The sequence below is a fragment of the Lepisosteus platostomus genome, chromosome 14 (assembly GCF_059453375.1).
Source record: "Lepisosteus platostomus isolate fLepPlt1 chromosome 14, fLepPlt1.hap1, whole genome shotgun sequence".
Taxonomy (NCBI): Eukaryota; Metazoa; Chordata; class Actinopteri; order Semionotiformes; family Lepisosteidae; genus Lepisosteus; species Lepisosteus platostomus.
Window position 1 is genome coordinate 35601562 of NC_142624.1, and position 13263 is coordinate 35614824.

Below are 13263 nucleotides of genomic sequence, written 5' to 3' on the forward strand. Positions count from 1 at the left end.
ACCGGCCCACTGTAGACGAATGGCCGGATCTGTGGACGGTCAAGGAAGGGACAGCTCCAGTGGAAACGACAGATAATTTGAAGTTACAGCGCGTAACTTGGCGATCTTCCCGGGCAGAAGGCGGTGCTGAAGGAACAGCTCCAGCGCGCGGGTCCTCCAGATCCCGACTCGCGCGCCACCGAGTAGGGAAGAGCTCGCCTCCGGTTCACGCGAACGGAGCGCTGCTTAGGTGTAGAACTGGCCGTATGGTCGTTTATTTTGCACTTTCTCCCTGTTGAAACATAGACTGTAAGGGGACGTGTGCTCGATTACACTTCGTCTCTCCCTCTACTGTTTAACTTTAAATGCGAAACATCCCATTAGTCAAAAGAGACACTACACTACTAGACAAATCCTTACTTCGGCAACGCAAAGGTTCGGGTATTTGTAACGCTTTCTTGATCAATATTCTCTCAGGTGTGGTTGTCGGGGATTTGCAATTCATACATAAAGATGGGGAGATTATAGTTTCAGTATTAATCCAAATTGCAACAGGCTTTGTCCTGTACGTGTTACGTCAGTATCCTTTTTCCCCCCTCTCTCTCTCTCTCCTTGTTGCAGACGGGCTGAAAGTGCTCGGAGGTTTCTCTGCTCTGCTCCTAGAAACCAGCGCTTGGTCAGTCATGCCAAGATGAATAACTCCCATTTCTGCTCTCTGAAGCGTAGTGATACTGGCACAGCTGAAATTGCCTGAGGAAAATCAAGCTTAAGGTTAAAACAAATTTGTTTCTTTTTATTGGGGGGTGGGGTGGGGGAAGAAAGCGTTGATCTCTTATATCCACTTTCTTTCTGCTGGGATTTTGGACGCTCGTCAATCTTTCACCATTACTTCCCAAAGCAAAGCGGACTTTTTATCGCTCGCTTCTCGGATTCTCCAGAGGAAGCGACTGGTTGCCGCCGTGGTTGGTATCGTCATGGTGCTGGTCCTGATCATAGCAATACCGCTGCTGGTCCACACTTCCAAGACTTCGGCTCACTACGAAATGCTGGGAACCTGCAGGATGATCTGCGACCCTTACAACCCCAAGCCCAGCGCCACGGCTGTGGAGGTCATGCAAGACTTGAGTGCCGTCCCGCCGCCGTTCATTCAGGGGCTTAAGGGCGAACCCGGACGACCCGGGAAGCCCGGGCCCAGAGGTCCCCCTGGGGAACCCGGTCCGCCCGGCCCAAAAGGACCGCCGGGAGAAAAAGGAGATTCGGGAAAGCCCGGGTTCCCCGCCATCACCTCGGGAACCGCTGGGACTGAGACTGGAGCTGTTAGCACGGCAGTAAGTGCGCCCAGGATAGCTTTTTACGTGGGTTTGAAGAACCCTCACGAAGGATACGAGGTGCTTAAATTTGATGATGTTGTAACCAATCTGGGAAACCATTACGATCCGGCGACGGGCAAGTTCACCTGTCAAGTGTCTGGGATCTATTTCTTTACGTACCATGTTCTGATGCGAGGTGGCGATGGGACTAGTATGTGGGCAGACCTTTGCAAAAACGGACAGGTTAGTAGAAAACGCACGTCTCGTTTCGGGCTGGAGAGAGCGTCTCGACTCTTAGAAATGAACAGCACGGGGCCAGCCGCAATGAAAACAAAACGGGCCTTACATTCACACACGCAGATATAAACAGTTGATGCCTCTAAAAGGGGGTGTACGTTGAAGGGCACAAACGTGTAGCCGAAAAGGTTGTTAATCTTAGAAGAAAGCCCGTCGCTCTATGAAAACATCTCTTCAGCGCGCGTAAACTCATTCTGTCAGGTCGGGCGGCGTCCTACTAAGACCGGCAGAAATAAAACGGCTTCCTTAAACACAGCCTGTGACTTGGGCCCATCAAGTTAGTCAAGAAAAGTCGATGGCGAGGAGCGGGCTTTAATTATTTTGGGCTGTGTGTCCGACCATGCGAACGCTGGCCAGCTAGAGAAAACACCGTAGAGCTAGTTCAGCAGAGTTCACTGTGAGCTCTGGCAGCACATACTGTACTAAGGGCTTCGAGTAACTGCGCAGAGTTACAGTGGTACTGTACCTTGGACAGTTCAGTATATATATATATTACAGTAAGTGTCGATTTCCAAAACAGAAATGCGGGTTTTTAAACGCCTGCTCCAACCTTAGTTTTCAAAGACGCTTTTGTTCAAAAGCTTAAGTCGCACGCCAGCCCTTCCTCTCTCTCTCAGAAAAGTGGTCCCTTCGCGTTGCGCCGGTTTTAAAGAACGGGACGGTAACGGCTGCCGACGGACCGGTCTTCTTCCCAGGACAGCCCGCTCGGTTCAAGTGACCTACCCGCCACATTAAACGTCATAACTGGCCGGTCTCCGTCTCTTTCAGGTCCGAGCGAGTGCGATAGCGCAGGATGCCGACCAGAACTACGACTACGCCAGCAACAGCGTGGTCCTTCACCTGGACTCCGGCGACGAGATATACGTCAAACTGGACGGCGGGAAAGCCCACGGAGGAAACAACAACAAGTACAGCACTTTCTCTGGCTTCATTTTGTATCCCGACTAAACGTACACCCAGACGCCTAAGTACTGTACTTGTACTGTAACTCATCCACCATCCGCAAACGTCCCTGTACGGGTCTCGTACGTTTCGGTGCGGTTTTTTTTTTTGGGCGGAAAATCCGCTTTTTTTGGGGGGGCAGAAAACCGCTATTGAAGACATTGACTGTTTTATTTGAATGCGATTACATTTGCTTGGCAGTCTGTGGTGTGTTTATTTAAAGAGTATAAATATATATCAAGAAATCTATGTATACATAAAAGAGAAAAACCACAACAGACCGGTGAAAGTGAAGCGTTGGGCATATATGTGGCTGTTGTCGTGTTTTTTACTTTTCCCGGAGTTTAAATGTTGTCTAAGGGGGCCTGTTCATTATGTTCTACAATTTTATTGATATATGTCATTAGCCAAATACGTCTCTAAATAAACGTGTTGTTTTTTTTCTAAAATGGCTTTGCAAGTTTCTTTTTCCGTGCCGATGTGTACGTGTATGATTATATCACGTACTTATTAAGTTGCGTTTGGCCGAGTTTTGATAGAAACTAGTCGTCGCAATATTGTAACTAGTACCCATGAAAAGTTCAGTATACATGAAATATAAGTGCCTGCAGCAGTATCGGTAATAATAATAATAATAATAATAATAATAATAATAATAATAATAATAATAATGAACAGCACTTGGAGTTATTAAAAAAGGTTCAAAGGACAGAAGGGAGAAGCATTTTTCCTGTACACCTCTTCAGATGTGCAGATGTACAAATGTACAGAGTTCATTTTGATTAGGATGTGTTCTGTTGGGGGAAAGACCCATGATCTAAAATCAATTAAAATAAAAGAAAACGTATGCAAAACGCAATTTAATGTTCTGGCGTACATTTCAAAACGTAATAAACGAGGAATACTGAAATAATTTAGATTTCGCTTTTTCTTGCAACACTGTGTGGCTTCGATGTAAGGGTTCTTGCCAAGAAAAAAAGGACTTACAAGAGTGAGTAATTTTCCACTAAAATATATTGGTATAATCACCATTTAATAATGTTATTTCTTTTACTACATGATGAAATGTTAATAACTATGTACCGTAGTTAACAAAGTCCACTTTATGTCTTAAAAGGCCAAGATGCCTCAGATGATGATTTAACGCATAGACGGTGCTGGGATATATATAGGATATACAGATATAGGGTAATTTCTAAGTTAAAATGCAAGTACAGTGTATTCCACCCGCTCCTCATCGATTATCACAACACTTCCACCATTTGGCCTAAGAAGTGGATGAACATACCGTGACCCGCGCGGGGTCAATGATAGCTCAGACTACTCTGTGGTCGTGTTCTCTCGCCTCTGTAATGGTCAAAGCAAACGCAGGTCCTAGAGCTGGGCTAGAATAGTTCAGCGTGGGTTTCGGGGTCTACAAGCACCAACATCAGAAATCTGCAACCCATCTGGAGACCACCACCTGCTGGATTTCATTCGACCGAGCTGAATTACTTAACTGAGCCCTTAACTTAACTAACACGAGTTGGTTGCTTAAAACCCTTGAAGGTTTTTGTTCTAGTCCAAAGCTTGGAATTCTGTGTTACTTATGTCCTGCAACTAGAAGCCGACTTCCGACACGTGTAAGAGCTGGAAACAGTCAAACAGTTCGAATGCTATGATCAAGTCGATCAGGGGTTCAATTGTGTGACAGAGTTGGGCTGGAACAGACACCAGCAGGTGTGTAGGGCAGGGGGGCTGAAGGGTCTGGGCGTGCCTTAGGCTTCCTCACGTGTTTCTCCTACTCACTGCATCCTCAGGCGTTTCGGGGGGAAAAAATATATTAAAATCTTCAAATGAAACATAAAACACAGCGTTTAAACACTTGCCTCCTCTCAAGAGCTTTGAAGCCGCACCGCAGTCAAATTAAATAAAACAATTAGGGATCATTCCAAAGCTGTTAGAAACAGCAGGGTGGCGCATTTTAATGAAACTATATTTTATACAGTTGTCAAAGAGTAACATAAAACGCAATCGGCGCCAGCGTTTTTAAATCTCCTGTCAATTTAATCGCCCCCCTCCTCCACCCCATCCAATATTTCCCGCAATTCTCCTCGGAGAGGCGGTTTAGGCGTCTTCCTTTTGTTTAAAATTTCACAGAAATTGAAACTGACACGCCGAGGCATCACTGGGACCGACTCGGAACGCGTGTGGCTTCATCCGGGCGCGCACAGGAGCTATTTGTACTTCTAACACAGCGCCAGCTGTGCTCCCTGCGCGAAAGGGCGCTGGAACTCGTGCTCACATTAAAAATACAAATCTGCCTCTCACTTTCTTAAATCTGTATTCTCTGGCGCAGCCTCTTCCTTCCAATTCCCATTCCAGACTGGCTGCCCGTGTCACCCCGGGTGTCAGCCGCTCAGACGGTGATGGATTGATGAGGCTTTGTGACGGAGCAGGCTTGCAGTGCTACTTTGGTCTGACAGTGATCTATGCCTGTGGACATTATCATTGCCGGGACGAAGATTCAACCACCTTTACAAAAAAAAAAAGCCTCATTTCCTACATAGATGTGTTACAAATGATCAGGTTACACAGCCAGCACTTGAACGGAGCTGGCGAATCAGCAATAACAACACCAGCATGTCATGTTACTTTTTTAAACCTTTGCGTAGATGTAATCCCACGAGGCCTGATTACAGTTATGGGCACGATTATTGCTTTCTGTATAAAATCTAAAAATACATATCTCAACGTCGAAAAACAACTGGAATATCTTCCTAATGCAGTTATTTTAAAAGGCGTGTCGTCTTAAGGTTTTTGAGTTTTCCACCAGGTGATAACTGAATTCAACATTATTAAATATCCACAATAATCTAAACAACCTTTAAAATAAAGTATTGATTAAGATGCACAAAAATCCATCATGTTTTAAAGCGGTTTATACTGTTTGTTATACTCGACCTGAGTTCTAAAACTCGATCAAAATTAAAGCCTTAATAACAGACTGCGCAATTAATAATAGTTCATTAGCATCAACTGTTACTAGCTTTTATATATGAATACTTGAAACTACAGAGATGTACAGAAAACATGATGTTTCTAAAACTGGAAGTGTATGTGAAGATTGTAATGCAAGATAATTGTTGACCTGTCGTTGAATATGGATTGTCACTTGACTTAATGTGCAGTGTTCTTCCCCTTGCATCGCTTCAAGTTAACGCGACATATTGTTGGGGAAAAGCTTCTTTAAAAATTAATTAATAACACTCACTTGTGCTATTTTGAATTATGCTTTCTCGATCTGAGCATGTCTCGTATCTCGACACGCAGCAGCGAATGCTGGGAAAGAAGGACGAAGCGTGGGTTTACTCCGCCAAACACCCACGCCTTCCAGCCTCTTGTCTTTTAACACGACGCAGACCGCAGGAGCGGCCAGTGCCTCGACCACAGCATCCCAAGACCGAAGGCGCCCTGGATGCCGCCGGGGGTCGCTGTGTTTTTAACAGAGCCCTGGAAAACTGTTCCCACCCTCTTATTTTCTCTAATCCCATCCTAAATGTGGAGGGCCTCAGCCAATTACAGTCCACTGCTGGAGGAAACGTCGTCACAGTCGGCTAGTGACACGACCAAGGTTCTAACCAATGAAGACACAGCTCTACTTGTGTAGCGGGGAAGGACTCTTTACTGCGGGTGAGCCACTCAAATGGGATTGCGTTTTTAACTTAATGAGACAATTGGGGAAATGCTTTAAAAGGTTATATATGACTTCACACAGAAACTATATACACACAACACAGCAGAGATTACTGTAACTGAATTTAAATGTACCTTTTCTCCAAGCCTTTTGTTAATTTGAGAAAATAATCCCTTAATCAAGTCATGTGTAATGGATTCTTTCTAAAGTAACTTTCTCCATCACTGTTTATCATCATGTATGCATAACAGAAAATTGGAAATACCAGTGACCATTATGTGATGCACACATTTCTGTGCGGTTCACTGGTATTCTAGTGTGCTCTAGTTTATTTTTTAATGATCATCACTCTTCCATTTGAAGCAATGTTACATTCTCTTTTTTGTTTCAGTTTAGATATAAAACTGAGTTCAAATGTGTAAAGAATGTTGTTTTTTTTAGATATCACTCAGCGTTATGCGTCCTATATAGAGAAAAATGGCCTGTGCTTGTCTATTGTAATTGATGAATACCTGTATTTCTGTTTGTGTCCCTTTATAGTCGTTAATAATTCTTGTGATCATTTTTGCATGGATTAAACTGTCAGTAGGTAATCTGTTTACATTGTACTCATAAGTAGTCCTAGGCTGAGCATGTTTGTGTAAACCCCACGTTTGTGTATCTCCTGAAGGCAGCAGTGTTTTTTCCTTTGTCCTGCTGCAATGTTCCCTCTCAGCTGTCTAAGGGTGCGCGCACGCACACAGGTTATGAAATCAGCGCCCATAGGAAATTGAACTGCGCACAAAAAAATAAATTCTCAAAAAAGTATAATAATAATACAAACTCGGTCTACAATTGAAGAATGCTAAATTGATCACATGAGACTGGCTGTGAGAGGCCCAACCTGGCTATGTGCATTATTATTGCTACTCGAGAATGGATATCTATGCTCTCATAGTCTCGAGCCTCACTGCTCCTGCTCACTCGACACTTGGTCTCTATGACTGGGCTCGTTGAATCGCTGTCCCGGTCTTTTGGATCTCTATGCTTCTATGAGAATGACTATATTAACAAAAAATAATTTCAGGTTTACAATCTTCATTGTCATTTTGGAATTAAACTTTTGAAATGCAGGCATTTCTTATGGCCTAAGGTCAAACACTAAATTAAAGACACGGAAACAAGAGGGCTCTTTGGAGTCTGTGGAATGGCACAATAATGAAGATTTGTTACTTTTATTTTAAAAGTATATACTTTATATTGTCATAATATATTCAGTGTAAAGCAGGAAAAAGATAAGTAAATGACTAAAAATTAAGAATGCAAAGAAGAAAGCAAGTTCTGCCGTAGCCTGAGGAGTTATTAATAAAGAAACTGCACTTGACAATCGCATTTAGAACTGTGAAGAACCTGGTTCTTATTTGGTATGAAAGATGTACATAACATTTGTATGCAATCGAGAAGCACCTGTTTTTATGTCATAGCAATAACGATGTAATGAAGACCAAGATGGAGTCAATGACGTTGTGATGCTGCACATGAAATGTGTTTCATTTCACTCATTGAAAATGTTGCTCTTCTGTCATTTTAGATCATTTGCATGTCTTTTGACAATACTCATTAGTTCAAGAATGTCCTTCAGTGTTACAGGCTTTCTCTGAAGGCATTGATCACTGCAGATCCTCCGTCACTTGACAGTAGGAAGGAAGTGAGGTTGTGTGTGTGGAGAGAGAGGGTTTGCTCTATAGACTGGAGAGTTAATAATGCATTACGTTCTGGAGAGATGCCATCTGTTCTTCTGTTTTATTAACACCTGGCTGACCTGGAGAAGTCCACTCAAACATCATCTTTCGTCTTGGTAGTATTGAACTGATTAGAGCCTACTGTATTTATGTGCTGGTGTAATTTGACAATGTGTGCTAGTTTTAAGCATGCTTTTTAGAACCTGGAAAACTCTTTGGCGACACAGGTCTCAACTTTAACTGTAGATGGTTTAAACTGACTACTGTACAAATACCTATAGAATTGTTTTTGCTTTTATTCTGCATCAACAGCTCTACAGTTTACAAAAACACAGATATAAATATACAGAACCACATTTAATTTGAATGCTTTCTGTACCATAAATGGGTGCCTATCATATCTCTGGGTAAATTGTCTGATGAACTTGGGTTATTTTGTCAGGTGTGGTGTGGACATGCTATAGCAGAAGAGGGTCTATTTTTCTGGGGATCTGCAGATAGCTGCCATGCTATGTCGAATCTGATTCCCAAGCATTTTTCAAGAACTGAATGGGTGATGTCTGGATCAATAAGCTACTTACAACCAAATGAGCAAACGAAATAGTCTACCATTTGTATTTTTTCTTCTCTTGTACTTTTAAAATCTATGACAAAATTATATTCCATCTCTTTTACATGCTTGTTGCAGAGGATTTCAGCATCATTCACAAACACTGCACAAAACGCACATAAAACACATTGTCACATTGTCAGGTGTATTGATCAGAACGAAGCGCAAAAACGACCATTTAATCTGATTCGTCCACATTTGTATGGGGCTCATGTTGGTGCCTCGCACAATTTAGAAAGCATTGCTTGAATAGTCGGATGTGTTCATTTTTACTGTTCTTAAAATTGTGTTGTTGTGATACTGCGCTGCTACAGAAATTCAAGGTTTATTGCGTGAGTGTTTGTTGTTCTCTGTGGTGTTTTCCTCCATGGACAAATGCTGAAAACACATTGTGATCTCTGAAAGGACTAGAGAGAGAGAACAGACTTCAGTTCAGTTCAAAGCATGGTCTGATACTGTCTTACTTACCGTTTCGAGTTTTTTTTTTAGAAACAAATAGAAGTCCAACAAGTGTGTGGGCCAAGGGCTTATTTTTATGGCTTTTTGTTATTACTTCAGAAATCAGAGAGGTGTCAATTTATGTCTGAGTCAAAAATGTAGGAGCTACTTTGTTTTTTACAACCCATTCAGTTATGTACGTCAACTGTTTTTGCACATCCACTAAATTAAAGGCAACAGCCTTTATAGCAACTTATAAAAACATCGCAGCTACAAACGTCCCTGTTTTGTGTTTTCCTAGTCAAGTTCATTTGCTGGGCCTGCTGAGGAAATGGGATTGAAGTATATTTTATGCTTCTTGTTGACACCTGTGAAAATGTTTGATAGACATGAGGTTCCCTTGGGGAGCTGCTGATAAAACAATAAGATGTCTCTAGTCAGAAAGGTCTTTTGTAACCCCTGAAGGTGTATCGGGGAGAATGTGACTCATTGGATCTCTGATTTCATTCCAATTTTATGTTCGTTCTTTGATGTAAGCAGATGTGATATACGGAGTTAAATTGGATGTCTATTTTGTCTTTTGAGTGCTTTTAAAAAAAAACAAAATCTCAAAATCCTACATATTTTCTGCTCATTGGTGAGAGCTAGTGTCACCTCTGCATTTTTCTTAATTTTTTAAGACTGACACAGGCAGAGTAGAGTGTTCAGTTACACGGAAATAATAGACAATTGTGGCAAACGAATACATTTCTCAAATATTTGTGATGTTGCTTAGTGACAAACACCTCAAGTATAGCTGTGAGTTTAATAGCTATACAGACAGCATTGAAATATGTACAGTAATTCAGAATGTCAGCTTTTTTTAACTGCTGTCTCTCGGGTCTGAGAAATGCCAGCTGTGATTCTTCACCTACACGCGGTATTATAGTTATCAGATGTAGCTCAGATGTAGAAGCCTGCTAACAATTGGGATGAAGGAAAAAGGTTAAATCTGGCTTTAAGGAAATTATTTATAGCTTTTGTGCGGGTAATGTCTTCACAACATCCGGAAAAAGTTGGTGGATTTTATGCAGAATTGAGAAATTATTGGGAAATTTCACAAAAAATGTGACAAATCAGCACAGCTTCTCCTTTTAGTGTATTTTCCGTTCTTTAAAATGTTCCAGTGCACAGAGGGCTTAATGTTTGAAAGGACACAGAGATCTTGGAGAAAACATAATACTTCTTCAATCAGGCTATGTACATGTGTGTAATATGGTGGTGATCACAACAAGCCTATGCATGAGCATTATGCTCCTCATATCTATTATTGTTTGGTACTGCAAAATATTAGCATTTCACAGCCTGTCAAATTTCTCTTCCGCAATCAAAGTGTGACAAAGTTTTGTTTGCAAATATTACGAACATCACGTTTAATAGAGAATGCAGACAAGAATAATAACCAGTGACTCCAATAATAATAATTATAGTATTCCATCTATTTTTCGATAGATTCTTATTCCTGGTAAGGGTTCACACTTGACAACTGATACGCATTGTCTATCCATCGATCCATTTTCTAACCGCCTTATCCAGTACAGAGTCACGGGAGACCTGTAGCCTAACCCAGCGAGCAACCCAGGGCGCAAGATGGGGTGCACATTGGAGGGGACACCAGTCCAATGCAGGCCAGACAGACGCAAACGCAATCACACACACACTCACTCACACCCGATCCAGTTTTCCCAGAAGCCAGTTGACCTAGCAATATGTTTTTGGACTTTGGAAGGAGATCGGAGCAACTGGAGGAAACCTATACAAACTCAGGGGAACATGCAAACTCCATACAGACAGCAGCCCAGAAATTAAACCCAGGGCCCCAGTACTGCCAGGCAGTAATGCCAACCGCCCATGCTCTTATCCAGTATTATATCAAACACAGAATAACACAATATAGCATGATATCATAAAGTTCATATATTTAAATCATACTGTGATCTGAAGAAGGTAGGAACACATCTGCCGAATCTGCATAGATCAGGCCCATGGAAGAGACAAAAACATTTCAATGAGAAAAAAGGAGCATTTTCCCTGTTTCATGACTTTAATGTAAGAATTGGCTGGTGAAGACTAACTTACATTTGAACAGGTACAAATAAAATAATCCTGCTTTTAATCACCGATCTGCCAACGCTCCCTAATTAGAATTTTTGTCACCTCAAGAGGGACTTTGGTTTTCTTTCAGTGCATCACTTACTGCTTAATAATTGATTGGTGGCTGAAGATTGTGTTTGTCAAGTTAAGAGGAAGATTATGGTACACCAGAGAACGTTTCAATAAAGATGGTCCATTAATCATGCAGGTAAGCAGCTGCAGTGTGAGTTTGCCTGGGTGCAGCAAATTGTATACCTATTCCATAGCCATCAATCTTTTACACATTTAACCTGGTGATAAATGAGGCTAGAGTGCCAAGACACATTCAGATCTTGTGATTTCTGATGTTTTAGGAAGTGTGTTACACTGACTTCAGTTAAGTCACCCACAGTGCTTTAAAACATGACTTAAAACTGCTACACATTTATTTTATTACCAGAAAAATCTTTATTGTCCTGAGCAGGCATGACCGAGATGCATTCATTGTGCCGATCGATAAGTGTCATCAACAGTGTGACTGCTGTGGAAGTCACAGGCTAGAGACGTGTGGCCCCTGTTAGAAACAATACGAGCTGTCCGTCTGCAATGCAGGTTTTGCTCCAGGTTGCAGATGCTGTCTTGTGGGACTCTGTCTGCTCGTAGAGCATGGTGAAACACGTGCCTGGTCTCTGAGCCCTAAAAGCCACACAACGCCCACAGGACTCAAGTCCAAAGAGTAGTGCATTAATGGCATGTCGATACATGTTGTAATCTTGTGTGAAACCCGCTGTTACAGGAACAGTGTGGGAACGAGCTCTGAACTGCTGGCATGTTGTCAGGTCAGCCCAGAAGAAGTTCAGTGAGTGAGGTCCCAGGACTTGATCAAAGTGGTGCTGTGCAACCAGGTCCCCATCAGTCACTACAGTGGAGTTCTGATGCCACTTGATACTTCTGCCTAGACCATCGAACACTTGGATCTTCCCAGCAGCTGGTTTTTTTGGACATAGCTACTGTATCTTAATGTATCGAAGTTCAGGTTGGTAGTCGTGTCAGCATGCAGAGGCAGCAAAGGAACAAGCAAAGGCTTATTCCATGCTGAAAGCAAAAGAAAAGAAACAACGTTTTGGCTGTGGATCCTTCTTCAGGTGTCACACCTCCTTCAACCCTGAAGAAGGATCCACAGCCGAAACATTGTGTCTCTTTTCTTTTCCTTTCAGCATGGAATAAACCTTTACCTGATCCTATATTAATGCATCATTCAGCACGCTGCTTACTGATTTCCTCTGGGGTTCGTCTACACAAAACCTTGATCCATTGCCAAAGAGAACTTGGCTCCATCAATAACAAATCCACCTGGGGTGTTGTTCCAGCATACAAATGACAAAAAGGTTTATCAAGGGCTGCTCTTGATAAACAGGGCATATTGGTTAATTTTTGTGTTTTCATTTCTTATTTTTCTCTAGTCTTGACATTCAGCCAATTTAAAAACTTCATTGTTTGTGCCCAAACAAGTCTCTCACTGATGTGTTTGGTTTTTTTTGTATTATAGATTGTAAAGGCACATGGGCTTCAGCCAATAGGAATTCTTTTGTCAGAGGAAGTACTTTGGATCAACATCACTTTGTGATTGCACTTAGTCCTTATTCATGCACATTCAGCTTGGATGGAACGATGAAAAAGTAATTGCTTTTGTTTCCCTTCTCTTTTGGACTTAGCTCAAGATTAACCTTAGTTTTAGAGGTTGCAGTTGAACCTTCCCCAAAAAAACCCTATTGGAATACAGCTGAAACTTAGCTGAGACAAAGTGTGTGATATGCACAACTAGTTTGTGGGGAGAGAAATTTGCCAGTGCATTCAATAACAATTACAGCAACTCCAGTGTGCTCTAGCCTCATCAAACTAGCATTGCTTTTATCTTTTTCAGCGAGAAAAGGGTGCAGAAACACAGCACTCAGAGTTTACATTGTTAGAAATCCTGTTTCTGGCTTCCACAAATCACAGAATTCCATTACTCACTGCATATTGCATTGTGAGTATATTCTGAATATATGTAGTGGGATTTTATGGCAATCTGCCCTTCTTGCCAATGGTGGGGGCCATATCAACTTGTTTTCCTTGGGTTCAGCTTCCTCAGGCTCATCCCTCCTTTTGCTGTGGCTGGAAGAGCTGAGCTTGAGC

The 13263-nt window shown here is 42.1% G+C and overlaps 1 protein-coding gene across 1 annotated transcript; it reads left to right on the forward strand.

Annotated features, from left to right (window-relative positions):
* The first annotated feature begins 398 nt into the window (after positions 1 to 398).
* On the forward strand, positions 399 to 2977 carry c1ql2 (complement C1q like 2). The gene is made up of 2 exons (XM_088606008.1): positions 399 to 1532; positions 2355 to 2977. Exons 1-2 carry the CDS (start codon positions 954 to 956, stop codon positions 2532 to 2534), a joined length of 759 nt encoding a protein of 252 aa, XP_088462134.1. The 5' UTR covers positions 399 to 953; the 3' UTR covers positions 2535 to 2977.
* The last annotated feature ends 10286 nt before the right edge of the window (positions 2978 to 13263 follow it).

Excerpts from the sequence above, each read along its gene's own strand:
- c1ql2 (XM_088606008.1), top strand. The coding sequence starts at position 954 with ATGGTGCTGGTCCTGATCATAGCAATACCGCTGCTGGTCCACACTTCC. Across the intron at positions 1,533-2,354 it reads ACCTTTGCAAAAACGGACAG|GTCCGAGCGAGTGCGATAGC; the intron begins GTTAGTAGAAAA and ends CGTCTCTTTCAG.